The sequence below is a fragment of the Podarcis pityusensis genome (genome assembly GCF_964106645.2).
Source record: "Podarcis pityusensis genome assembly, chromosome: 14".
NCBI lineage: Eukaryota > Metazoa > Chordata > Lepidosauria > Squamata > Lacertidae > Podarcis > Podarcis pityusensis.
Genome location: NC_138039.1, coordinates 43219282 through 43244950, shown reverse-complemented (window position 1 = coordinate 43244950; position 25669 = coordinate 43219282). Strand labels below are relative to the sequence as shown.

Below are 25669 nucleotides of genomic sequence, written 5' to 3'. Positions count from 1 at the left end.
ACGGAAGTGCAGGGAGATCTTCACAATATAATTGACCGACTTTTATGTGCTTGTTAGTGGTTTGTACCCAGCGCTCCTAGGAAATTCTAAGAGGCCAAAAGAAAAATCACGGCAGTTTCAAAAGGTTCAGTCCAGCATCTCGATTCAAAATGGCTTCCGGTCATATCCAAAGATAGATGAAAATCTGCTCCTTGAGCTTGGGAAACATGATGAAAAATTAGTTTACAATATCTTCAGAGGTGCCCAAATGCAAGCAGACAAAAAACACACAACCAAACCTTTCCCACGTGTGCCCCCAAAAAGCAGCTTTTGATAAATAAAATAAAATAAAATCAATCTCACTAGAAAGCCACAGTTAGAAAAATGTTTTAGAAATTACAAAAAAAGAAGAAGCAAGAATTCGAAAGTAGCATTTTGGTAGTGAGAGAAATCCACAGATCACAGTAAGTCTGGGGAGATCATGGTTTTACTGACTCCTTACGTTCTCCTAAAGGAGTGGAACTGGCAGATGTGTCTAGGGTAGGAAGGGAACGCCACAGGGACAGGTGCCACTGAAGAGCGAGAGCTCTGTTTCTTGCAGACTCACTTCAGTTAGAAGTATCACCTGAAGATATATGTCTGTGGGGAGTGGGATGAAGTCACCCCCTAAGGCAAGGGTGGGGAATTTGTGTCCTTCCAGATAGTGTATCGGACAAATAGGGTAAAAAGTGCTCCTAGTCATCTCATAGGGAGTAGATTTTTCTTCACTTCAGACTTCCCTTCCACCTCCTCAAGCCTTCCTTTAGGCCACATGTCCTCATTATTCCTTTTTTCCAGCTCCACTGCCTCCTTAGACAGTAGCCAGTAGCCAGTGAATGGGAATAGACCCTGTGGGTCTGAGTTCCTCAGGCAAACACACAGCAAAATGGAAACTGGACAGCCAAAAGCAAAACTTGCCAACAGTCAGTGCTCATACAACCCATGCTTAAGTGATATCTTTTTCTCTTACCCTTTTTTTTAAAACTCTAGGGGTTTGGACAACAAATGCTCTGTGTATCCACTGACATTTGAAAAAAATGAGAATATGGCGGCCAAGAAGAAATCAGTTGCCATGCACACCAATTACCTGTCAGCTTGCAGCTTCACAAATTCGGATATGCAGGCAAGTACACTCCAGTGTTAGAATCATAGTTGTCGAGTTAGAAGGGACCCCAAGGGTCATCTAGTCTAACCCTGTGCAATGCAGGAATCTCAACATGCAGTCCCTCATCCAATTGGAAACCATACTGGACCCTGCTTAGCTTTGCAAATGCTGATTGTAGACAGCTGAGTACAGATTTATAGTGCCATACCTGTGCATGTGGGATGCGGGTGGCGCTGTGGGTTAAACCACAGAGCCTAGGGCTTGCCGATCAGAAGGTCGCAGGTTCGAATCCCCGGTGACGGAGTGAGCTCCCGTTGCTCGGTCCCTGCTCCTGCCAACCTAGCAGTTCGAAAGCACGTCAAAGTGCAAGTAGATAAATAGGTACCACTCCGGTGGAAAGGTAAACGGCATTTCCGTGCGCTGCTCTGGTTTGCCAGAAGTGGCTTAGTCATGCTGGCCACACGACCCGGAAGCTGTACGCCTGCTCCCTCGGCCAATAAAGCGAGATAAGCGCCGCAACCCCAGAGTCAGTCACGACTGGACCTAATGGTCAGGGGTTCCTTTACCTTTACCTTTACCTGTGCATGAGAGATGGTGCAAGGTTTTATTTTGCTCCTGGGGAGCTGTGTTGCATCCTCCTTGCCTTCTCTCTTGTAAACACAATGTATTGACTTCCTTTCCCTCCTCGCCATGTGATTTCCAAATAAAGGAACTGGTTAGTTGACAGAACCAGGATCTGAACCTGCAGAGTTAGAATAAATTCCAGTTTGCTGAGCTTACGCTTGACAGGAAACCGCGGTTTATTAAAAAACCCCAAAGTGGAAGCTTTCGATCTTATCTGTTGCCCTTGCATACGAAGAAAGAGGAAGGAGGGGGTCCGTGAGAGTCTGAAATAGTTCGTGTTGAAGAAGACAGACCAGCAGCATGACCAGCGGTCACAGGCGATGGGAATTATAGTCTCCCACATCGGCAGAGCACAACATTGGCTGTCTCCTCTATTGGCCTTGGATCTAGCAAACATTACATTATTTATTCATTTGTAGGAATTTTGAGACAGCTCAGCATACAAAATACCAGGGTGGAGCAGACTTGTAAGATTTCAAAATGAAATACAAAAGCACAGTAAAGCATCTTAGGCATAATGCTGCTGAATCACACTACAGGGAAAGGCTTCATGAATCAAGAAGTTTTAAGCAAGCGACTAAAGATCGCAGGGTAGAGCAGGGGTTCCCTGCCCTTGAAAATTGCTGGTGGACTACATAATTGTTTTTTTGCCTGTTGTATGAATTGTAATGCACTGTGCTGGGTGCGATGCGCTTTTAAATTGTATTTTGATTGCTTCTTTCGTTGATATAATGTATTACAATTTGAATTTGCACAAAATTCAGATTGTAGCACAATAAATTACGATATAAGAAATAAACATATAAATAAAAATGCAATTTTAATAGTTAATAGTTAAGGGGATGGATGTGCCTCTTGTGTTTTTAAACTTCACTGCTCTTTCTCTCTGCCCCATTCAAGGCTTAATAATGCATTAAAAAATAACACGAAAGTAAGAGGCATTTCTTCTTTCTGGGCCGCATTGCCATCATTAACAGCAATATTACCAAGATTAAATTTATTAATTCTGTCGTCCTGTTAACTTTATGAGACATAATAAAACACAGATCACATCAGGGCCGGTCCATCCATGAGGCAAGGTGACTGCCTCAGCTGGCAGTATCCACGAGGGCAGCAGATCCCAATGTCAGTAACCACAGGGGCAGCAGATCCCAATGTCAGTCTTTCTCCACCTCCCATGTTTGTTCCTAATGTAGATTCTTCCCTGACAGGAGTGTGTGTGTGCTATTTTGGGGTCTGCCTCAGGTGCCAAGATGTCTTGGACCGGTTCTGGGATCACCTGAATGACATCTGCAGACTGCTGGAGGTCCATGGACCACGGTTTGGGAACCCCTTCTGTAGAAGCTTGGGGGGTTTCCAAAAGGAGGGAATTCCACAAAAGCCCTGCTCCAGGTCCCTCAATGTGGACTGGAACCACAGGGCAAGAAGTGGGGATTTAATCCTTTCCTTCCTAACCAAGACCACTGCCCTCCCATGCTGCCTTTAGCAATTGCATGGTTAAAAAAGAGATTCTCAAATGTAGGTGTGGGTTGAAGGCTGGTCCTGGCTTTGGGAAGGTTGAAGCCTAAATGGTTGATAACGTCCTAGGAAGCTGCTTGCTATTCCCCCCCCCCCCCACTAACTAATCTCAAAGAGAAAATCCAGATTTTAAAACAGGAAAAAAATCGATTTGTAAAAAGAAAAAAGGAGCTTCAGCGTCATAGCCACAAAATGATAGAGCTTGTGGTGGCAGAACCTTCTCAAGGATTTAAAAAATAAAATAAAATAATAATCCAGAGGTTTTCAACCTTTTTGAGTCCATATCTCCCTTGACCAACTCCATTCTTTCTGAGGCACCCCTGTGGGGCTCAGGAGCCCAGTGATGTCACCCCTTGCCTGCAGAGCTGGCTTGTTCTTGTTTAGTCGTGTCCGACTCTTCGTGACCCCCATGGACCAGAGCACGCCAGGCACTCCTGTCTTCCACTGCCTCCCACAGTTTGGTCAAACTCATGCTGGTAGCTTCGAGAACACTGTCCAGCCATCTCGTCCTCTGTCGTCCCCTTCTCCTTGTGCCCCCAATCTTTCCCAACATCAGGGTCTTTTCCAGGGAGTCTTCTCTTCTCATGAGGTGGCCAGAGTATTGGAGCCTCTGCTTCAGGATCTGTCCTTCCAGTGAGCACTCAGGGCTGATTTCCTTAAGAATGGATAGGTTTGATCATCTTGCAGTCCATGGGACTCTCAAAAGTCTCCTCCAGCGCCATAATTCAAAAACATCAATTCTTTGGCAATCAGTCTTCTTTATGGTCCAGCTCTCACTTCCATACATCAGCCCCTCAATTTTTTTCGAACTCCCTCCCTGGCGGAGTGTTCCCTCAGCCTCCTCTCCTCTTCCCTCTCCTTGAGAGTCCTTCGGGCTGCTGTCCTTGGTCTCTGAGCTGCCACTCCTTGCCCCAAAGAGGGGTGCCTTCCAGAGGCTCCATTCATTCACCTGCGGCGCTTATAGCTGGGGCTGCTGCAATAAACAGCTGCACAAGTCTTTGGGAGGCAGAAATGCAAGAGGGCATCAGAAGAGAGAAGGAAGGAAAGAAGGACAGAGGCCAGTGTTGCCCGCGGCACCCCTGACCATCATTCAAGGTACCCCAGGGTGCCATGGCACACAGGTTGAAAACCACTGCCTTAATTCAAAGCTCCCATCGGAGCAATGGCCATTCTAGGGACGTTCTGAGAGAGATAGTGAAACATAGTGGCCACATATGTGAGTCAGTGTTGCCCTTCTGAACCAATTTCACTCTTCCTGATGGGGGGGTCCACTTCCTTTTACCCCTGGCTCCCCTCTCGCAAATTGCAAGGCACACTTTCCGATTTGGAAGCTTTAATCGCAGCTCTGTGTTTTGTTTTGTTTTTGCTAGTTTTCCATTGCAACTTTTCCTGACCTTTTGCGTATGCCCTTAGGTTTCGCATTGCTGTAAAAATTTCAAGTTGCAGGCTTTACAGTGGTACCTCCGGTTAAGTACTTAATTCGTTCCGGAGGTCTGTTCTTAACCTGAAACTGCTCTTAACCTGAAGCACCACTTTAGCTAATGGGGCCTCCCGCTGCTGCTGCGCCGCCGGAGCACGTTTTCTGTTCTCATCCTGAAGCAAAGTTCTTAACCTGAAGCACTATTGCTGGGTTAATAGAGTCTGTAACCTGAAGTGTATGTAACCTGAAGCGTATGTAACCCGAGGTACCACTGTATTTTATTTTATTTAATTTATTTAATTTATGATTTTCAATTGTATACATTTCAGTAATTTTATAATCATTTTAACATTTCAAAATCTGACTTCCTTCCTCCTCTTTCTGCAATTCCTTAAATTTATTTTTAAATATTTTCTGCATATCCAAATTAACTTAATTTGCTCATTTATTCATCTGCTTTAAACATATATTCTTACAAAACTTCAGGTTATTACAATAATCCTGCCAATTTGTAAATATTCCGCAAACCATTTCCATTCTTTCATAAAAAAATTGTTATCTGGATTTCTTGCTCTTCTGGTAAGTTTGGCCATTTCTGCATATTCTGTAAGTTTTTGTATCCATTCTTCTTTTGCTGAGACTTCTTCTTCTTTCCATTTTTGGGCAAGTAACATTCCTGCTGCTGTAGTGGCATACATGAATAAAATTCTATACAGTTTGGGGAGTTCTGTCCCCATAATACCCCAAAGTTGCAGGCTTTAGTGTCACACAGGTATAAGCAGGGAAAACAGCACCCCAAGTCTACATCTCCGTCTAATTTGGGCTCTGTGTTTGCTGTGATTACACCAGACACCTGCCTTTTAAGGCTACAATTTAAGCACCACAGGTGGATCTTTGACTCCAGTTTCTGTGGCAACAGACACTCCTCACCATCTCAGGTTTATTACTGGAAGCCTCAGAATGGGAAATAATAGCTTACCCTGAGCTTCTTGCATCCCAGAATAGCAGCAGCTGGAGCTTAAACAGCTGTTGAAGAGAGACATAAGCCTGTTCTTGATTTTGCAGCGAAAAACACTAAAATAGCACCTCACATATTCTTATATATTGCTCGCGGGCAGAGTGGGATGGGGGGTGGGAATCCATATTTAGGCAGACACCCGTTATAAAATGGAAGAGAGATTTACCGTATTTTTTGCTCTATAAGACTCACTTTTTCCCTCCTAAAAAGTAAGGGGAAATGTGTGTGTGTCTTATGGAGCGAATGCAGGCTGCGCAGCTATCCCAGAAGCCAGAAGAGCAAGAGGAATTGCTGCTTTCACTGCACAGCGATCCCTCTTGCTGTTCTGGCTTCTGAGATTCAGAATATTTTTTTTCTTGTTTTCCTCCTCCAAAAACTAGGTGCGTCTTGTGGTCTGGTGCATCTTATAGACCGAAAAATACGGTATTTACTTTATTTAATAAATCTGTATCCTGTACCTTCACAGGGTGGCAACCAATTAATAACTGCCAGTATACATAACGGTGGCAGTTTCTTATGTAAACGCTTCAGTTTCTTATGTATTGCACTGTGTTGCATTACAATTTAAACTCGATGGAAATCAAAATAAAATAGAATAGATAGGAAAGGAAAGCTGCCATCAAAATGGCAATTAAAAAACATATCTTATCTAGCAGCGTGTATTACGATTTGTACAACCGGCAGAAGATCATTGTCTGTTAAGACCCTTAGCAATTTTCAAGGGATCTATGGAGGGGGGAGTTTAGGAGACACTGGTTTAGGGTCTGCTATGGAACATGATTTATTGCCTGTGCTGTGGCTTATAGAACGGAGCCTTTATTGCAGCCGAAATCAAGAGGAATCAAACCATCTTTCCCAGGTATTCCTGTTTGACTTGTTTGCTACGCAGTGTCTCTTTCAGTACCCTGCCAATACAGTGGTACCTCGGGTTATAGACACTTCAGGTTACAGATTCCGCTAACCCAGAAATAGTACCTCGGTTAAGAACTTTGCTTCAGGATGAGAACAGAAATTGCATGGCGGTGGCAGCAGGAGGCCCCATTAGCTAAAGTGGTATCTCAGGTTAAGAACAGTTTCAGGTTAAAAGCGGACCTCCAGAACGATTTAAGTTCTTAACCCGAGGTACCACTGTATGTTGATTGCCCAGGCAGAGGGAAAGTATTTTCATTTCGGCCCCAAAACCATCCCAGTGTTTTAGGGCTGCCTGTTTACAAGGCTGTTCAAGGAGCAGAGACATGACATCAGGCCCTTTTTTATGAGAGAAACGGTTTTAAAATGCAACCACAAGGGGGCAATTACGGACCCAGTCTAACGATCTTGAGTTTTGCTGAGCTGCTGACAATGCAGGGATTAAAAAACTGAAAGGCAAAATAGATGTTCACTAAATCTGTAGCCCTCATCATTTCTCTCCCCCCACCCTTTGCTGGTTAAAAGGGGGAGATAGTAGTCAGCCAAATAAATATTTTTATCTGAGTGCCATACTGGACATTTCCATAATAATGAGTTATTTGGAAGCAAACGTTTTGAAAACAAAAGAGAGTAAATATTCAGCCGATAACCTCAGCCTCGCCTTTTAAAGCCACAAAATATGTTATTATTAAAAGTGTGAATACCAGAAATTCCTATTTTGCCTTCAAAGAATACCAGGCGTTCCAGAATCACAGAGACGTTTCCCATGTGTGAAATTAGAGCAATCCCATATTCTTTCCTTCTCGTACCACTTTTCTCCGTATCTCCCATGTTCTTAGATTGTAAATTATTTGGAGTAGGTTTGCTTTCTGTGAAGCAGAGTTGGAGGAATTGATCTGGGTTCCTCAACACCATGCCCACTTGTCAAGGGCCTGATATCAGGTGACAATTCCCCCAACCCCCTTGGTAGCATGGCAAGCTCCACTAACAAGAGAAAGTTCAATCTAAGTTAGGTTTGAAGTTACCATCTATCAGTTGTTAGGAGGTGAGCCTAGGCCTGTTTCCTAAAGGAATGGCTGGGCAACCAATCCAGTGTTTTTCAAAGCTGTGGCATGCTACAGCTGTTAAATACTCTTCGTATAATTTTTCCATGCTATTAAAAAAAGAAATGAAACAAAGATCATTAAAAACAACAACTACCTTTTAAACTAAGGTACCTTTTTAACTAAGGTAGTTTAAAAAACTAAGGGACGCAGGTGGCGCTGTGGTCTAAACCACTGATCCTAGGGCTTGCTGATTGGAAGGTTGGCGGTTCGAATCCCTGCGACAGGATGAGTTCCGGTTGCTTGGTCCCTGCTCCTGCCAACCTAGCAGTTCGAAAGCATGTCCAAGTGCAAGTAGATAAATAGGTATCGCTGCGGTGGGAAGGTAAATGGCATTTCCGTGCACTGCTCTGGTTTCGCCAGAAGCGGCTTAGTCATGCTGCCCACATGACCTGGAAAAACTGTCTGTGGACAAACATTGGCTCCCTCGGCTAGTAAAGCGAGATGAGCGCTGCAACCCCAGAGTCATTCGCAACTGGACTTAACTGTCAGGGGTCCTTTACCTTTACCTTTTTAAAAATGAAAAGAGGAAAATTGTTGTGGTATCAATGATGCCAACCACCTTAGTCATGGCACCCCCTGCTGGTGGCTCCCACCCCACCAGCTGAAGACCAGACTTTTAACACAAGCTGCTGCTTTAGCGTGAAACTGTGAGTCAAATGGATGAGAATAGAAAGGGATATGACTCAGATACACCCATGAAAATGTGGAACAAAGAATCCAACTTTAACATGAATCAGTGGAGACAAATCTTTGACAAATCGTGTCTGTCTTTCTTTTTAATAACAGTTCTTTTCTTTTGTTTCCCCCTTCTCTCCTAAAGATCTTGACTGCTAGTGGAGATGGCACCTGCGCTCTCTGGGACGTTGAAAGCGGGCAGCTTCTCCAGAGTTTTCACGGCCACGGAGCAGATGTCTTGTGCTTGGATCTTGCTCCTTCAGAGACAGGGAACACGTTTGTGTCGGGGGTAAAAAGCAGATTAATCTTTATGCAGGGTGGAGGGAGGGAATTGCAGGGGGAGACACGAAGCAAATGAAAATCTCTCCAAGTGGAAGAGAGTATTTTGTAATATTTTGCTAAGTGCCCTTTCTCCCGATTAAAGCAGGCATTGCTGTTGTCTCCCCAGCTTCACTAATGCAGAATGAGATTCAGGAGAATATAGCCCTTCTCATGGCTTACTGAAAGCAGGGCTGTGTTGGCGGTTAATCCTAGGAGCTGTGTCTGCTGCTTCTCGCAATCAAATGTTACTTCTTTTCTAGAAACTTTTATCTACCACTTTTCAGCCCCCATAAAGGCACACAAGGAAAACACAATCCTGATACAATACAAATTTAAGAACAGTAAAGCCACTCTTAACAACACACAGAATTAGAACCACAAAACTGACACTGTCAGCAACGTCAACATATTGCAAAAACCCAGGAAAAGGCTGGTGAAATGGAGAAGCTTTTGACTGCCCACCAAAAACCCGTCAATGGAAGGAGCCAGTCAACCCCCAAATTTCAACCACTGGGGTGTGTCATGTGACCCCCCCCAGCTGCAGCTCCCTTGGCAGCCCAGCAGGGCTTTCAAGGATGGCTGTGATTTGAGGGGCGTTTCTTCAAACATCCTAGTCCCAAGCTATTGAGGACTCTTCAAGACCCAATTTGTCTTGAATTGGGCCCCAAAACAAATGGGAAGCTACTGCAGAAGGGGCAGGCTTGTCATAATATGATCCAAAAAGAAGATAGCCCAAAGCGTTATATCTGCTGCATTTTGTACCAGCTTCAGTTTCGGAATGTTCTCCAATAGCAGCCCCCCACAGAATGCATTGCAGTAGACTAATCTGCAGCTGAACAGGGTCCATATAACTTGTGACTAGTTCCACCATCTTCAGGATGGCACATCTCGAGCCCCAGACAAAGCTGGGCAAATGCAGGAATTCAGAGCAGGTTATATGTCCTCCCTGAATAGGTTTGTAAGGATTAAGCCTTTGGTTAGCACATACCCAGTCCATCTCTGTACCCAGATAATCTCTGCACCTCCTTTGTAGTAACTGAAAAGGAAAGATGCCAGCATATTAATGGCACTCAATTAAAAAACTGAGGTTAGTGGATTGGGCGGGGGCAGAGGCAGTGATGGTGGCATCATCTTGTCCCAGCTTCTTCCAGAAGAAAATTACCCCCTGCGTGATTCTTGTAGAGGAAACCTCTAGTGTTTCTTCTCTTGCCAAAGATCAACGGCAAGTGTGTATACTTATGTACCCAAAACAGTACCGCCCAGGCGCAACATGGAAATATCATCAGGCTCGAATGAAACCTGAGGTTTGCAGAAGTACAAACAGTTCTCAGTGGGGTAAGCAGGGGAGGGAATAAAACTTGAAGAACTGCCCAGTGTGTTCTGAGCATGCTCCATTGCTGTGGAATGCTTGCTGATTGTTGGCAAGTCAAACTCTGAGGCCTGTGGGACGGGTTTTCCACCAGTGATTTAGAAAAATAGCAGAGATCACCTGGGGTGGTGAAAAAGGCCTATGGTTAATCTCACCCCTCTTGGCGAGGGGTGTCGCACAGCAGTTCTTCTTGTTGAAATAATTTGATATTTGGCATAAAACAGGTCTGAAAGCAGCTCAGCACTTTCTGGAATGCCCTTGGAATGTGGAAGGAAGCCAGCGCCATATTGATCTTCATATTCTAGTGGCAAAAATTGCAGAAGTAGGAAAACTCTTCACGGAACCATCCCCACTGTTTAAAAATATATTTATTGATTTGGTGCTTAAAAAAAAAATGCAAGCATAACAAAATGAGAGAAAACAAAGAATAAAAAATGCAAATCATAAAGGGACAAAGGACAAAAGGACAAAGATACAGTGCAGCTTCAAAGGGACAATAAAGTATTAACTCATACAAAGTTTCCTTTTACAAATAAAAAAGATAAATGAAAATAAAAGTATTCTCCACCTGTGAGTTCAGTCATTTATTTTTTTTAATTAAATCCCTGTGCAGAGAACCATTGATATTTCCGCAGTTTGCCTTAGGCTCGGTATATGAGGGGGGTATTTCATTTTTCACCTTTCTGTGATGAAATTGAGACTGAAGACAACTTGCAAATAAAACTATAAATCGCAACAGACCTTCAAAATAAACCTGATGATTAAACAGTAAACAGCATCATAAAAACCACCATTGGTTCCATAAGCCACTTGATCTGCGTTGATTCTTATTGAGGATATAACCGAATCTTTATTGACTTTTGTTTTTTAGGGGTGTGATAAAAAAGCCATGGTTTGGGACATGAGGACTGGCCAATGCATTCAGTCATTTGAAACCCATGAATCGGATATCAATAGCGTCAGGTCAGTGGGTCCTGTTACCACACATTCATGTGATTGCAACGAAAAATGGTTCATTAGTGCTGACTAGCAAAATACCTGTAAGGATAATGTACAAGGGGGAAGGTGGGAGGGTCAGCTTTCCTCTCCGCCTATCAAAGCTACCAGTGTCTCTAGCCAATGAAGGGACAGCACTGGCCCTGCGGAACAAACCTTTGCTTGCCCAATAGCAGGGGTAGCCTGGTGGGCGGAAGGCCCCCACTGCAGTGACCTTGTGGGCAGAGCCATTCCTATCCCTTTGTCACAATCCTGCACGACCAAGAGAAAATTCGAAGAGAACTGGCTTTTGAGTAAAGGATTGTTGCATTTTGCAGGCTTTGGCAATTAATTAATTACATGGCAGATTAAAACTCTTTCTCAGCATTCCCTAGTTTGCACCTCTGTGCTTTTGAAGTCATAGGCTTTGCATTAAATGTACTTGTTTTCCAGTCCAGCTGTCTCCTCAAAATGTTTTCTTACGAGCCACACAGAGTTGTTTTATTTATGTAAAAAGGTAAAGGTAAAGGGACCCCTGACCATTAGGTCCAGTCGTGACCGACTCTGGGGTTGTGGCGCTCATCTCCCTTTATTGGCCGAGGGAGCCGGTGTACAGCCTCCGGGTCATGTGGCCAGCATGACTAAGCCGCTTTTGGTGAACCACAGCAGCGCACGGAAACGCCGTTTACCTTCCCGCCAGAGCAGTCCCTATTTATCTACTTGCACTTTGATGTGCTTTTGAACTGCTAGGTTGGCAGGAGCAGGGACCGAGCAACAGGAGCTCACCCTGTTGTGGGGATTCGAACCGCCGACCTTCTGATTGGCAAGTCCTAGGCTATGTGGTTTAACCCACAGTGCCACCCATGTCCCTTTTTATTTATGCAGCAGGAATTAATGTAAAGTGGAACATGGGAAGCTGCCTTACACAGAGTCAGCACCAGACAGGCAGTCGCTCTCCAGGGGTTCAGGCAGGAAATACAGAATTAGTGCATCATCACATTGCATCATGACATTGACTATATTTTAATAGCAAGCTTGTCATAATTATGGTTTATAGCAGTACTAATCACTTATAAAATTATCATGGCTTACCAGATCCACTATCATATGAGCAGAGGATTTTCTGTAAAGAAAACCCTATCTTAATATTAGCAATTTCCCTTTATATAGCCTTTTGTAAAAATAAGGTACAGTGCATTTTTCTATTACCTCTCTTTTTATTTTCTATTGCCTCTCTTTTTCATTTACAGGCTTGATTACAATTAATGCAATGATTTGCAATCGTTTTGATTGAATTTGCACTGTATCATCCAAGTGAAATAATTTTGCAACAGATAATGTAAATAGATAAATACTAACAATTGCTATTTTTTAAAAAAACCTGGAGAGGTATTACATAGACATGTTATCAATACTAAATTACTAATTAATGTATGCTTTCTGGTATTTTTCTTTGGGGGAGAAAATGAGGTGTTACATTTTTCTTTGCTTGAAAAGACTGTGGGTTGTGGTTCAAAAATTCTGGTTTTGCTTATATGAAGAGCCAGAGCTTGCTGTCAACATTGGCTGTTTCTCTTTACCAAAATTAGAAGCAACAGTTTGAAACTTTACTCATTATGCAGAAATGAAAGCTGTTGGCATTGGCGTGGGTGGGTGTTACAGGTGCCTGAACTGACCTGCCACCTGCTTTGAGACCCTCTACAATTGCATGTGCCAGGTGGGCAGTGAAATCTGTCAGAGCTGCATTTCATAAATTTTGGGGCCATGATCCACTTTTACCTGTAAGAGAACCGCAGAAAGTGATAATTCAGTGTTCTAATTCTCAAGTCTTGATCATTTTAACTGTGGCAATTCCACTGCAACCCCAACCTATCCAGGTGAACTCTAGGGGAGGAGGTGGGTGGACAAATTTTGGTGTTATTCTTTTCTGCTTTTAGATGTTGAATTACCACTGCTACCTCATTTACCTCTATGTGTTCCTTGTTTTACTTACCTGCTACTGGATACCTGTAACGTTCCTGTACGCAGCATATAGAAAACAAATAAAAGTTGGGAAAATATCTTTAATTCCTATATTTCTAACGCAACACACTTTCTGTTCTCTGCATAGGTACTACCCAAGTGGAGATGCCTTTGCCTCTGGCTCAGATGACGCCACAGTACGTTGCCCTATTTCATCTTCGAAAGCCTGGCCGTTTCCCAAATGAGGGCTGCGGGCATGATCCTCAAATCACCCTGGCCATTCAGTGTTTTATTATGGCTTGTTGATTTTGTACATTCTTTACTCACCTAATACTTGGTGGTCTCCAGAGGAGTTGCAGCCCTTTAAAAATGTACAAATGCACTCTTTGTACCCTGCGAAGAGGATGTGGTTTCTAGGAAGCGTATGATGGAACAATAGGGTGCCCATCTGTAGGTGTGGCAACCTGAACTAGCTGCAGGGGGCAAGGCTGATACATAATTGAGCCCATTGGCTTTTTCCCTTAGGGATAAGTGACCATTGTGATTGCAGGCATAAAGAGGTTAAAACTGGGCCACTTGAAGATATATTGTTGGACACCAAGGGCCTCTTCCACAGTGAACTATTTTAAAGGCACTTAGAATATTTTGGTTTGGCAAGGTTCAAAGCAACCTCAAAACCTTTAACCTGGAGGCTTTCCCCAGAGTGTTTATTGTGTCATATGGATGCATAGCTAATCACAGGTCTACAGAATGGGTATAATGCAGGTCTATGCAAGACAGGTTTCTTATGCCACGTGAAGGTATGAGTTCATGTTCTATAGCATAGCTGTATGTCGTATAGTATAGCACAGCACGGCTCATCAGAGGCATAATGCATTCGCTCAGCAGCCTGGCAAGTGTGAAAGGGTCTGCACTGTGGCAGAAAAGCGGTTCTTAATGCTCAGAAGAGCGCATGGGAGGGTTAGAAGAATGGAGGGGGGCGGCGGGGGGGGGGAACTTGGCATTGCTTTGCAGCCGATTTAGATTTCCGCCAAGGCCTATTCTAAAGGATCAGTAGGGGACTACAAATACATCCGCATCTCATTTGAACCTCACTGCAGCCCTGGGATGTAGCTGAGCAGAGAGAAATCTGCCCAAGACCACCCAGTGCGTTTTCTGGCTGAGCAGAGAGCTAAACTTTTGTCTTCCCCAGCATCCCAAAGCAACAGTGACTTGTCTTGACATCATGGCTGGCCAGATATTGTGTCTTCCCCCAATGCCCACAGGCTTAAACAGGTTGGACATCTGCTGTATGATGTCAGGTGATTGACAGGTGGGCTGGACCAGCTACTGGTCCAAGTTTGCCTTTGTGGGTGGGACGGGAGAGAGAGTTTTGTTCTGTTGGTATCTATCGATCTTATCAAAAATCAGCTTGTGCGTATTAGCCTTTGCCTGAGCACAGATACAGTTTCTCCTTTCTTTCCAGTGTCGTTTATATGACCTGCGGGCAGACAGAGAAGTGGCCATTTATTCCAAAGAGAGCATCATCTTCGGGGCATCCAGTGTCGACTTTTCCCTTAGTGGTGAGACATGAATTCTGACACACTTTTCTTTGGGGGGCAGGCGGGAAGAGCTGTACTATAATTTCTTTTCAGTGTGGCTTCGATTGTTGTCACAGCTACAGAACCAAGGGCACTTACAGACTGTGGCTACTCTGTGGGTGGGATTAATTCACATACTGGCAAATTCAGGTTGCTCAATTATAGTTAGTTGGGAGCTCTTGCACAGCAAACCCACTTCCCCAAAAGATCAAATTTATTGCAATAAGGAAAGTCGAAAGTCTGACATAACACTTGCTTTGATGCATCTGCAGACAAATCAGGATGGGTGCTCATTGAATAGCCAGCGTTATCTAATCTCCCTGCAAATATATCAGGAAGGATGCTCAATGAACAGGTTGTCTGGAAGTTCCCTTAGCTGGTGAAAGAAACTTGTAAAACTGCTGAATCGTTGCAGGCCCTGCAGTCTTCAAGTGGCTGCTTCTTGAGCTTTGGTTTTGAGGCTAAGGCTGGTAGCTCATCTTTCATGAAAACAGTTCTTTGACTCCACTGCATTCGTTTGGGAAGGTGTTGCTTTAGCTGCTGTATCCCTCTTGGCTGAGGAAAATTGGTTATAGCTTGAGCCGCAACATTTCACTGATTTGAATCAGTTGGATTGGTTGATTTAGAAAGGTTCGATCTAAAAACAGTAGCAACACATTGGGTGTCTCCAATTAGTTGGGTATCATTTTATTAAAATATATTGTTGCGATGAGGACACCTTAGGGCATTAGCGTGGCTTTTCTAAATATGTCAACATTAGCTCAAACCTTGAGGAACTATGTATAGCATTGTGCAGCAGGCAACTTGTTACTTGTTTTCTAACAGCACGACAAGTGTAGTTGCGCAACATGCACTTTGAGTGATGAAGGGCAATTGCACATGCCAGCAAATTTTCACACCATCTGCTGCTGGTGGCTGTATGAGCAAGGCATACTCTTTTTCCACAGAACATCCTGGGAGCCCATTGCTATTTGCGTTCTACTTCCTTGTTCTGTTATGCAAAAGCTCATTCCCTTCCTTGGAAGAGGCAGAAATGTTTTGCATGCTTGTCGTGTGGACAACATCTTGGGTCTTGCTAGTGAAGAAGGAGACTCCCATCTGCTGTGCAGCAGGTCCCAGCCCAGGGTGTAAACCCAAGGCAGAACAGAACAAGTTTCAGGGTGGATGGGTGCAAGGCAAAGCAGGGTTCAGGCTAGGTTTGAAGTTGCTGCGGCAAGGAACAAGCTGAAATGGAGCCCTCAGAGTAGCAGAAGTGCAGCCTAATAGTAATAATAACTATAACAATAACAACAACAACAATAATAATAATAACAAAACAACTATAACAATAACAACAATGTATTATTTATTATTTATTACCATATTTTTTCTGTGTATAAGACTAGGTTTCTCCCCTAAAAGATAATGTCAAAAATTAGGGGGCCTCTTATACTCTGGGCCATCTCCCCCCATTTTCTTAAATCTGAGTCCCCAGAAATAAGGGGCGTCTTATACATGGGGGTGACTTATAGAGGGAAAAATAGGGTACAGCGGTACCTCGGGTTAAGAACTTAATTCGTTCCGGAGGTCCGTTCTTAACCTGAAACTGTTCTTAACCTGAGGAACCACTTTAGCTAATAGGGCCTTCCGCTGCTGCTGCTGCTGCTGCTGCCGCCGCCAGAGCACAATTTCTGTTCTCATCCTGAAGCAAAGTTCTTAACTCGAGGTACTATTTCTGGATTAGCGGAGTCTGTAACCTAAAGCGTCTGTAACCTGAGGTACCACTGTATTTATACCCCTCCCATCTGGCTGGGTTTCCCCAGCCACTCTGGGCGGCTCCCAACGGAACACTAAAAACACAATAAAACATCAAACATTAAAAAATTCCCTAAACAGGGCTGCCTTCAGATGTCTTCTAAAAGTCAGACAACTATCTGACTTTTAGAAGACATCTGAAGGGACATCTGATAGGAGGGCGTTCCACAGGGCGGGCACCACTACCGAGAAGACCCTCTGCCTGGTTCCCTGTAACCTCACTTCTCACAGGGAGGGAACCGCCAGAAGGCCCTTGGAGCTGGACCTCAGTGTCCGGGCTGGATGATGGGGGCAGAGATGCTCCTTCAGGTATACTGGGCCAAGGCTGTTTAGGGCTTTGAAGGTCAGCACCATCTGTGCCACAAGATGCTGCTCTGCTTTAAAGTGCCAGTAGTCATCTTCTGCAGTGGAGCAGAGGAGCCTCAGGTCTTCCTAAGTCATCTGCAGCCGAGTTCTCCCAGGTCAGAGGATGGCAGTGCTGCCTTCTCAAACTCAGGTCCTGCCATCCTTCCCTTCTGCTTCACAGCCCTTGCTCTCATCATGAGGAGTCTGGCTGCAGAGTTGTGAGACTGTCATTTCCTTGATGTTCCTTTGCCTAGTCCCCCTCAGTGATTGTTTGAAAGGAAGGCTGATGCATCGGAGGCCAGCGGCTAAGCCCTTTCCTTCCTCAGAAATGGGTGGGGAAGGAAGACTCCATAACCCTTGAAATCATGACTTGGCAACTCTGTTCAATTCTTAATTTTAGTTACTGCTTTTTTTAAAACACACACAAAATGTTATTACAATTTATAATACAAAGCTCAGCAGCCTGAATTCATCAATCAATATACAAATGCTATATAAATTTTTAAAAACAACAACTACAAAAGCTTCCCACGTTATTCAGTGTAAACTCACCTGACGGGTACTCTTACTTTATAAAAATTACCACAGTTAAAAAAAAAAGGGGGGGTCACTAAAACCAAGTCTATTTCACATACAACTGGACCTCAAATATTTCTAAATCTACACCCCTCCTCATCCAGTATGATACCCATTTTAGCCCCTGCTTTATGTGAGAACAGTAGTTTCTGTCACCAGTGGGTTGCATATGGAAGTCTGGTTTTGTTTTGCCTCTTTTTCTTTTTAAAAATATTTTTTATATATATAGCAAGTTATCAACAACAGAAAGAAAAAAATGGGGGAGAGGAAAACGAAAAAGGAAACAGCAGCTCACATTAATAGTACATTAACCATCAAACATCCATCTCATTTTAAATATCTAAGTTGATACACCATTCAGATGTCCTGAAGAGATATCTTGATGAAGCTTGCATTTTTAAGAAATACCTTCATTTGTAGCAGGGACAGTTAAAAGTCCTCAGACCATTGCATAGTAGATGGTCAGTGTGTTTGTAGCTGCCTTTGAATCTGTTTTTAATTGTGTTATTGTTATAATTTTTTTAACCACCACATTAAGCCATAAACTAGGTTCACTAGCCATAATCACAAGTGATTTGTGCCCTCTTTGTTCCTCCCCAGAAAACAAACCATGATACATGGTTTTGCATTGTATCTAAACCAGGGCTTGTAGTTCATTTTGTTCCAACAAACCGCTTTCTGTAGCCACGTTTTGATCTGGGCTTGTCGATTGCTGGAGCAAAACGAAACCATGATTCCGGTTCAGCTGGGGGTCATGGTTTGTTTCCCAGCAGTGAGATCTAAGAGGAGTAGAACATCATTTAGCTGGTCTGCAGGATGTCTGTGGATCTGTGGATGGAGGCAGAAGATGGCGCATCCTTTACGTTAAATGTTCATATTGACTTTCAGGTGTATGCTAATTGCTTATTTTTTCTGCATAGGCTGTATTTTATTGTATGATTTGAATTCTATGGCTTGCAATAAAATACAATATATAAGAAACAAAAGAAGCCATAAGGCAGAGCTATTCCACCTGGCTTTCAGTTTGAACTTAACCTGATCTTTTATTCTCCTTCCTTCCCTCCCCTTCCCTTTTTATAACGATTACCCACTCTGGGATCCCACAGCTAATTCTCCCCTGGTCTCCTCGCTGGCCCAAATAGGATTAATTTAGCCAGCTAGCCCTGGTGATCATCTAATGTTTATTGGATGGAATTTCCCCCTAAATTGATTTTTGAATTCTGAATTTATTGTTATTCATGTTTTATATTGTATTTTATCCTGTTTTTTGTTGCATCAATTAAGTGTTTTAAATTTGTTGTTAGCCGCCCTGAGCCTGGTTTTCTGAACCGGGAAGGGCAGGGTATAAAAAATAATTGTTGTTGTTGTTGTTATTAAAAAAATACATGCAGGTGCACAGTGAATTTCAGCTGCTGCGCAACAAGCAGAAAAATCATTAAGTGGTCCAGAAAAGAAAGAAAAAGTTGGGGAACCACTGGCTGACCAAGATGTGAAGATTCGGCCATTGTCTGTGCCCTTCCTTTGAAACATTATTTGCTAAAAATCAGAGAACAGTGGTACCTTGGTTTTCTAACATAATCCATTCTGGAAGTCCGTTCGAGTTCTGAATTGTTCGGAAACTGAAAGTGGAAGCCTCAAAATGGAAGCCTCAGTTCAGAAAACTCAAAATGGAAGCTGCATTTCCTTTTTGACTTCTGAGATGCATTCAAAAACCGAGGCTTTTACTTCCAGGTTTTTGGCTTTCGAGTTCTGAAACGTTTGACTATGGAGGTGTTTGAAAACCAAGGTACCATTGTATAAGCCCTGGAAATGTTGTTGTTCATGTAATGCCATCATTCTTTATGAATTCCTCCTGCAGGCCGCTTACTGTTTGCTGGCTACAATGACTACACCATAAACGTGTGGGATGTTCTGAAAGGGGCTCGTGTCTCTATCCTGTTTGGCCATGAGAATCGAGTTAGCACTTTGAGGGTTTCGCCTGACGGGACGGCCTTCTGCTCAGGATCCTGGGATCACACTCTAAGAGTAAGGGCTCTTCGTTCTTCCGCTTCCTTCCTCTTTTCCCAAAATCAGCATCTCTTATGATTAATGCAGAAATAGTATGATTAAATAAAATGCATTTATAGCCAGCTTCGTAGTGTAAAGTCGTTGAATCAGAGAACAAGAGAAATACAGGTTTTGAAAATCCATTAAAAAAAATTATTCAGTTATATAATTGTTGCATAAATGACTTGGTCACATCTCTGGGAAATCCTTCTTAAACAAAAATGTCTTTGGTAAGCACCTAAACACTGTAACATTAGTCACCTGTTGCTGGTAATCAGTTGCAGAGAGCTGGAGCTTGCAACACTAGACACCCAGTTTCTGCTTATATATGCAGACACTGCAGAAAGTTTTATAATAGATCCTGAAATACACTGTTTAAATTAATAATAATAAAAACCAGACTCCCACGAGAGGTGGTAGACTCTCCTCTGTTGGAAGCTGCTGTGAACCTTTGGCCCGCGGGTGATGCTAAACTACAACTCCCATCATCACTGGTCGTTGGCCATGCTTGCTGGGACTGATGGGAATTATATTTCAGCCATATCTGGAAGGTCAAAGTTTTCCCAACAACAGCATCCTTAAGTGGATATATGAGTTAACCTAACAGAAGTGTCCCTGTTCCCATTGTAACATAAGCAGGTTGTTTTAGAAAACCGCAAGTAACCTTTTTTTGATGCTCATCATCATTTGACTTTTCTCTCTTTCTCTCTCTCTCTGTCTAGATCTGGGCTTAACCCCGGTGCTGTTGGCAGATAAGTGTTAAAATTGTAATGGGATGGGTAAAAAATGAACACCTCAGATCGGAAAAAGAAAAAGCTACAATAACGAAAGGAAATGCAACAGGGTGATAATTGAAAGACTGAATGCGACGTTGTCAGTGTTTTATCACGTTGTTGGCCAGAAACACTCACTATTGGTTAGAAAAGGTAATATACTTTTATCATACAGTGGGGGTGGGGTGGGGAAATCTATGTGTGGTATACTAATAATAATAAGCTGTTTTTACTTCTGTTTTTGAAACTACCTTTTTTTTTTTAAGAAATGGTTTAATAATTATCCGAGCCAGACCTCTGTCAAAATAACTGTTGGAACAGAATTTAGTATTTCATTGCACATTATGTATCTAGCACCTGCGTGTAATTGCATTTCTTCCTGAAGTCAGCTTGGAAAGAAAACCAGAGTATCTGAGGGTTCATTCTCTTGTTCCATAGAAGCCACTAAGGGGAAAATATGAAGGATTGGCCCTTCCTCTCCCTGTCCTTCTGGGTTTTCCATAATAAGAAGATCTCACACCAGGGTGTATGTCAAACTAGGCCCAAATCCCACCCCCCTTAGCCAGGAATCTCTGGGTGAGCTGTGGCCATACGTTATCTTTCAATCTACCCTACCTGACAGAGTTGTTGTGAAAATAAAATGGGAGAGTGTTATTGTGATGTGAGAAGAGTGCGTGGGCAGGTCATGATATGACACAACCTGCCCTCTTTCATATAAGACTTCACACCAGGGATGAGGAACCTGTGGCCCACCAGGTGTGGCTGGACTACAATCCCCATCATCCTGATCATTGCCTATGCTGGCTGGGGCTGATGGGATTTGGAATCCAGCAGTGTCTAGAGCAGGGTTTCCCAGACTTGGGTCTCCAGTTGTTTTCGGACTACGGTTCCCATCATCCCTGACCACTGGTCCTGCTAGCTAGGGACGATGGGACTTGTTGTCCAACAGCACTGGAGACTCAAGTTTGGGAAACACCGGTCTAGAGTCTCACAGGAGACCCATCCCTGCTCCAAACAATTGTGAAGAAGAAGCACATTTTGTCACCCTTCTAGACTGTCAGTTTATATGGAGCAACTAAATGAGCCCTGACTCTTGAAACATTCCTTGGTTGCGTATTGATTGTGAAGCTTTTTTAAAAAGAAAAACAATATTGCAATTCAGACTAATTTAAAAATCAATGGGTTTTCTTAGGCCATTTGTTTCTGTTGGGTGTGGATTGCACTCAGTATCACAGCTGTCAACATTTCCCTTTTTAAAAGGGAAATTCCCTTATTCTGAATAGGATTCCTCGTAAGAAAAGGGAAAAGTTGACAGCTATGCTCAGTATCAGCTGGTTGTTACTAAAAGGGTACGAAAATTGGGGCAGATCCTTCAGAAACTTACACCAAATGCAGACGTGCCATTTCCCCAATCTCTTTCACCATGGTTGAGAAATTCGAAAGCGATACTTTGGCACTACACTTTACTGCTTTGCTCAACTCAGTCACTTTAAAAATAAAGTAAGTTTGCATTTAAGTTAGCTATTTCCAGGATCCGATCCTACCAAGCCACAAAATTTCCTGTTGAAGATAATGGGTGTTATATAAAAGTGTATTTTTTTGTAAGAAGAATCCTTTCAGTCTCTTTTTTAACTGTTTATAGATGCAGCAATATAATCTTTGTGTTCTGAACTGCAACAACTTTTAAGCGTGCAGCAAAATTGAAATGAAAAGTACCGTAGTTTTCATGTATATGCTTGTGAAATGCTAGTCATGTGTTTCCTTGGAAAGTTTGCATTCTGTAATTGGAGGGATTTTATGTTCATTATAAAGATGCTAAATGCTAGGTACTCACTAAACCCATTTATGAGTCAACGGCACTAGAGTCATTGGCAAATAGTTATTGGAGAAATGTAAGCTTTTACACAACATGTGGATATGAATGATTGATTGGCAAACAAAATTCCCTAAAGGGTAAGCACACCAACCTAGTTAGAATTTGAGCATCCTACCTGGTCATTAGAGTGGCTGTATTTGGACATTGTGGCCTTCCAGGCATTGGACTACAACTCCTAACATCCCTGACTGGGCTTGATGGGAGTTGCAGCCCAAAAACATTTTTGAGGGCCACAACCTTCCCATCCCTACACACCATGAACAAGTCTGATTTCTTGAGTTCTGTTACACCTCCTTTCCTTCTTCTCTTGCAGAACTTTGATGAACACTTAACTATAGTTAATTTTAGCATGTGTGCTTCAGAAACTATGGTTTGACATTGAGCTTATCTGAAACTAGGTATGAAGTTTAGTATGAACCACATTTAGCTGCTCAAAAAAACATACAAATCACAATTAGATACAGCTAACTTGATACAACTAACTAGATGCAGCTAACTAGGACGCAGGTGGTGCTGTGGGTTAAACCACAGAGCCTAGGACTTGCTGATCAGAAGGTTGGCGGTTCGAATCCCCGCGACGGAGTGAGCTCCCGTTGCTCGGTCCCTGCTCCTGCCAACCTAGCAGCTCGAAAGCATGTCAAAGTGCAAGTAGATAAATAGGTACCGCTCTGGCGGGAAGGTAAAGGGCATTTCCGTGCGCTGCTCTGGTTCGCCAGAAGCAGCTTAGTCATGCTGGCCACATGACCCAGAAGCTGTACGCCGGCTCCCTCAGCCAATAAAGCGAGATGAGCGCCGCAACCCCAGAGTCGGGCACGACTGGACCTAATGGTCAGGGATCCGTTTAACTTTACCTTAACTAGATACAAAAGCTCCCAAACTCCCATCTTCTAGCCATGCACACAGGCTCCTAAGGAGGCTAGACTTATCCACATCATGCTAAACTACAGTTCATTGTGAATGTGGCCTTTTGTAAAAGGGACTGGTGAATTAAGGTTCCTATCTTATTTATGAACAGAAGCTTTGTTCATAAGACGCAGAGAATGAGGCACAGATTATTTGCAAAGTACAGGCTTTCTATGCAGAGTAGCATCTCCAAGAAAGATTGGGAAAGATGGCTGTCTAAAATCCTGGAAAGCCAGACAGTTTATGCCCCTCTAAGCTAGGTGGAGGGATGGGGGTGGCGCTGTGGGTTAAACCACAGAGCCTAGGACTTGCCAATCAGAAGGTTGGTGGTTCGAATCCCCGTGACGGGGTGAGCTCCTGTTGCTTGGTCCCTGCTCCTGCCAACCTGGCAGTTTGAAAGCACATCAAAGTGCAAGTAGATAAATAGGTACCACTCCGGCGGGAAGGTAAAGGGCATTTCCGTGCGCTGCTCTGGTTTGCCAGAAGCGGCTTAGTCATGCTGGCCACATGACCCGGAAGCTGTATGCCGGCTCCCTCGGCCAATAAAGCGAGATGAGCGCCGCAACCCCAGAGTTGGCCACAACTGCACCTAATGGTCAGGGGTCCCTTTACCTTTACCTTAACTAGATACAAAAGCTCCCAAACTCCCATCTTCAAGCCATGCACACAAGCTCCTAAGAGTAGCATCTCAAAGAAGGATTGGGAAAGATGGGAAAAATCCTGGAAAGCCAGACAGTTTACACCCCTCTAAGCCAGGTGGACCAAAGCTCAGACTCAATCCTAGATGGGGAAAATCAACAAATGAGTATTTCTCAGTCCTGCATCTTTCCATGCTGAAAAGCAACATCAGTTGTGAGTAGGGAGAAAGCAGGTTGCATGCCGTTACTTTCCTGCTGGAGGCAGGGAGAAAGAAGAAGACTCCCACTCCTTCCAGCTCAGCTGATAAAGCAGCATGGGAACCTGGTGCCTCTCATGAGCTGAAAATACAAGCAGAGAAGTACACCAGTCAAATGCCTCTGCAGTTAGTAATGTCACAGATGCTAGCCAATTGGTGCCTTCCACAACTGGCTTTTTCCTAGTTCAAGATTAACCAGGCTGCAGATTTTCAAAAAAACTGATTTTATTTTTTTCCAGAAATTACCCTGGAAGTGAAAAAAAGTTATGTTTGCAGTGATGCAGTGAGGGCAGTTCTAAGATGGCACCAAAGTTCTCCAAATGCTAGCTGTTTGTAAAGGATACTGTCTAATAATATAGAAAGTGTAAATTATATTGCTTCAATCCAGATTTAAATTATTGAGCTTTTGGTAGCTGGTAGTTCAGCCCACAATCTGAAATTCACTAATAGGGCATAGTTGTTGTTGTTTTTTAAAAAAATATTTAAATAAGAAAAAAAGGAGATGTAAATATACTGATACGAGATATGGAGGTTTCTAGCTGCATAAGCAAATATGTAGTGTAGCTGGTATTTTGTTGTTACATGGGAACATATTGAGTCTTCTGCAGGCCTTGACAAATCACTTCCCACGGTTTTGGTTTGGAAAATGGATTTCTGTGCTTATGCCTGTAACAAATCAAAATGCACTATAAAAAAAACCTGTAAACGTTAAGAGTTCATTGTGGATCGAGGGCCCCGACCCCGCTAAGTGAAATAAATACACATGGACACATGGTATAAGGTTAATGGGCAAGAAAAGGCCACAACTTTATTGATTACAGCAGTGAAAAGGTATTGGCTTAGGCATTGGATGACTATAGGTGGTGGGTTTATTCAACAGTAGGTGGAGCCTGTTGATGCTCATCCAACTATAGGCTCACCCCCTGATGTCACCGAGGGTCGTGCCATGGCCTCCCGCCAAGCAGGCATCGGACGGAATACACGACCGCCAGATTCCTTTAACGGAATAACCCACGGTAGATAGCATAGGCGATGGCCACACCTAGCCCTTGACATAGCACAACACATGAATCCAATGCCTAACCTACCCACCAATACCACAAAAGTTGTGACGATTGCTACGAGGTAGGCGAAAAAACCAAAAAGCCTAATGCCAAATGGAAAAATTCCTACCAGGCCCCCCAGACAACCGGGGCAACCAACCTAAGGTCCATAGCAAGGCCAAAAACCTAGACCCTGAGCTAAATGGGAGTGGAGGGTGGGTGACTCGCTGCAGGACGACGAGGACTGAGGGGGAGGAGAAGGAGGGGCAGGGGCTAAGGCCCCTGCCAGGGCGGAGTCCGGGCTCCCGCCCACAACCACTCCCCTCTCTTGCAGGGAGGAGAGTCTTTGTGCAATAACTAAGTCGACACACTGCACCCTCTGATTAGGCAGTATTTATTGATGATATATTTTGAGTTTTGAATGGAATATATTGTGTTGATAGTTACAAATGGCCTCAGTATAATAAATTGTATTTTACATATTGAGAATCTTTGGCTCTTTGATTGTTTCTGAATGCTTTTTGATGATGCAACGTTTTGTTTATTTTGCCATGTGTTCTCAATATGAAGACGGGGTTTTTTGGATCTTGTGCAACACAAGCCTATGCACGCCTTACAGAAGGAAGTCCAAGTTCAGCAGGGCTTACTGCCAGATACCTTCGTATAGGATTGCAGCATTGCCTTAGTCTAGACTAAGACTGTGTACATCCTATATTTTTAAAGCACGTCCCCCTCCAAATAATTCTGGGCACTGTATTTCATTAAGGGTTTCTGGGAATTCTGTGAGGGCTAAACTACAATGCCCAGAATTCTTTGAG

At 43.4% G+C, this 25669-nt stretch overlaps 1 protein-coding gene across 2 annotated transcripts in view; it reads left to right on the top strand.

Annotated features, from left to right (window-relative positions):
- The window catches only part of GNB5 (G protein subunit beta 5), a 37469-nt gene extending 12129 nt beyond the window's left edge, over nucleotides 1-25340 (top strand). For both annotated transcript variants that reach the window (XM_080980509.1, XM_080980508.1), the window contains 8 exons: nucleotides 1009-1141; nucleotides 8539-8682; nucleotides 10955-11046; nucleotides 13169-13217; nucleotides 14486-14582; nucleotides 19174-19340; nucleotides 20084-24522; nucleotides 25193-25340. In XM_080980509.1, coding sequence (XP_080836635.1) covers nucleotides 1009-1141; nucleotides 8539-8682; nucleotides 10955-11046; nucleotides 13169-13217; nucleotides 14486-14582; nucleotides 19174-19340; nucleotides 20084-20095 — 694 coding nt within the window. In that variant the 3' untranslated portion in view covers nucleotides 20096-24522; nucleotides 25193-25340. The remainder of the gene's footprint in view (nucleotides 1-1008; nucleotides 1142-8538; nucleotides 8683-10954; nucleotides 11047-13168; nucleotides 13218-14485; nucleotides 14583-19173; nucleotides 19341-20083; nucleotides 24523-25192) is intronic.
- Nucleotides 25341-25669: the final 329 nt, after the last annotated feature.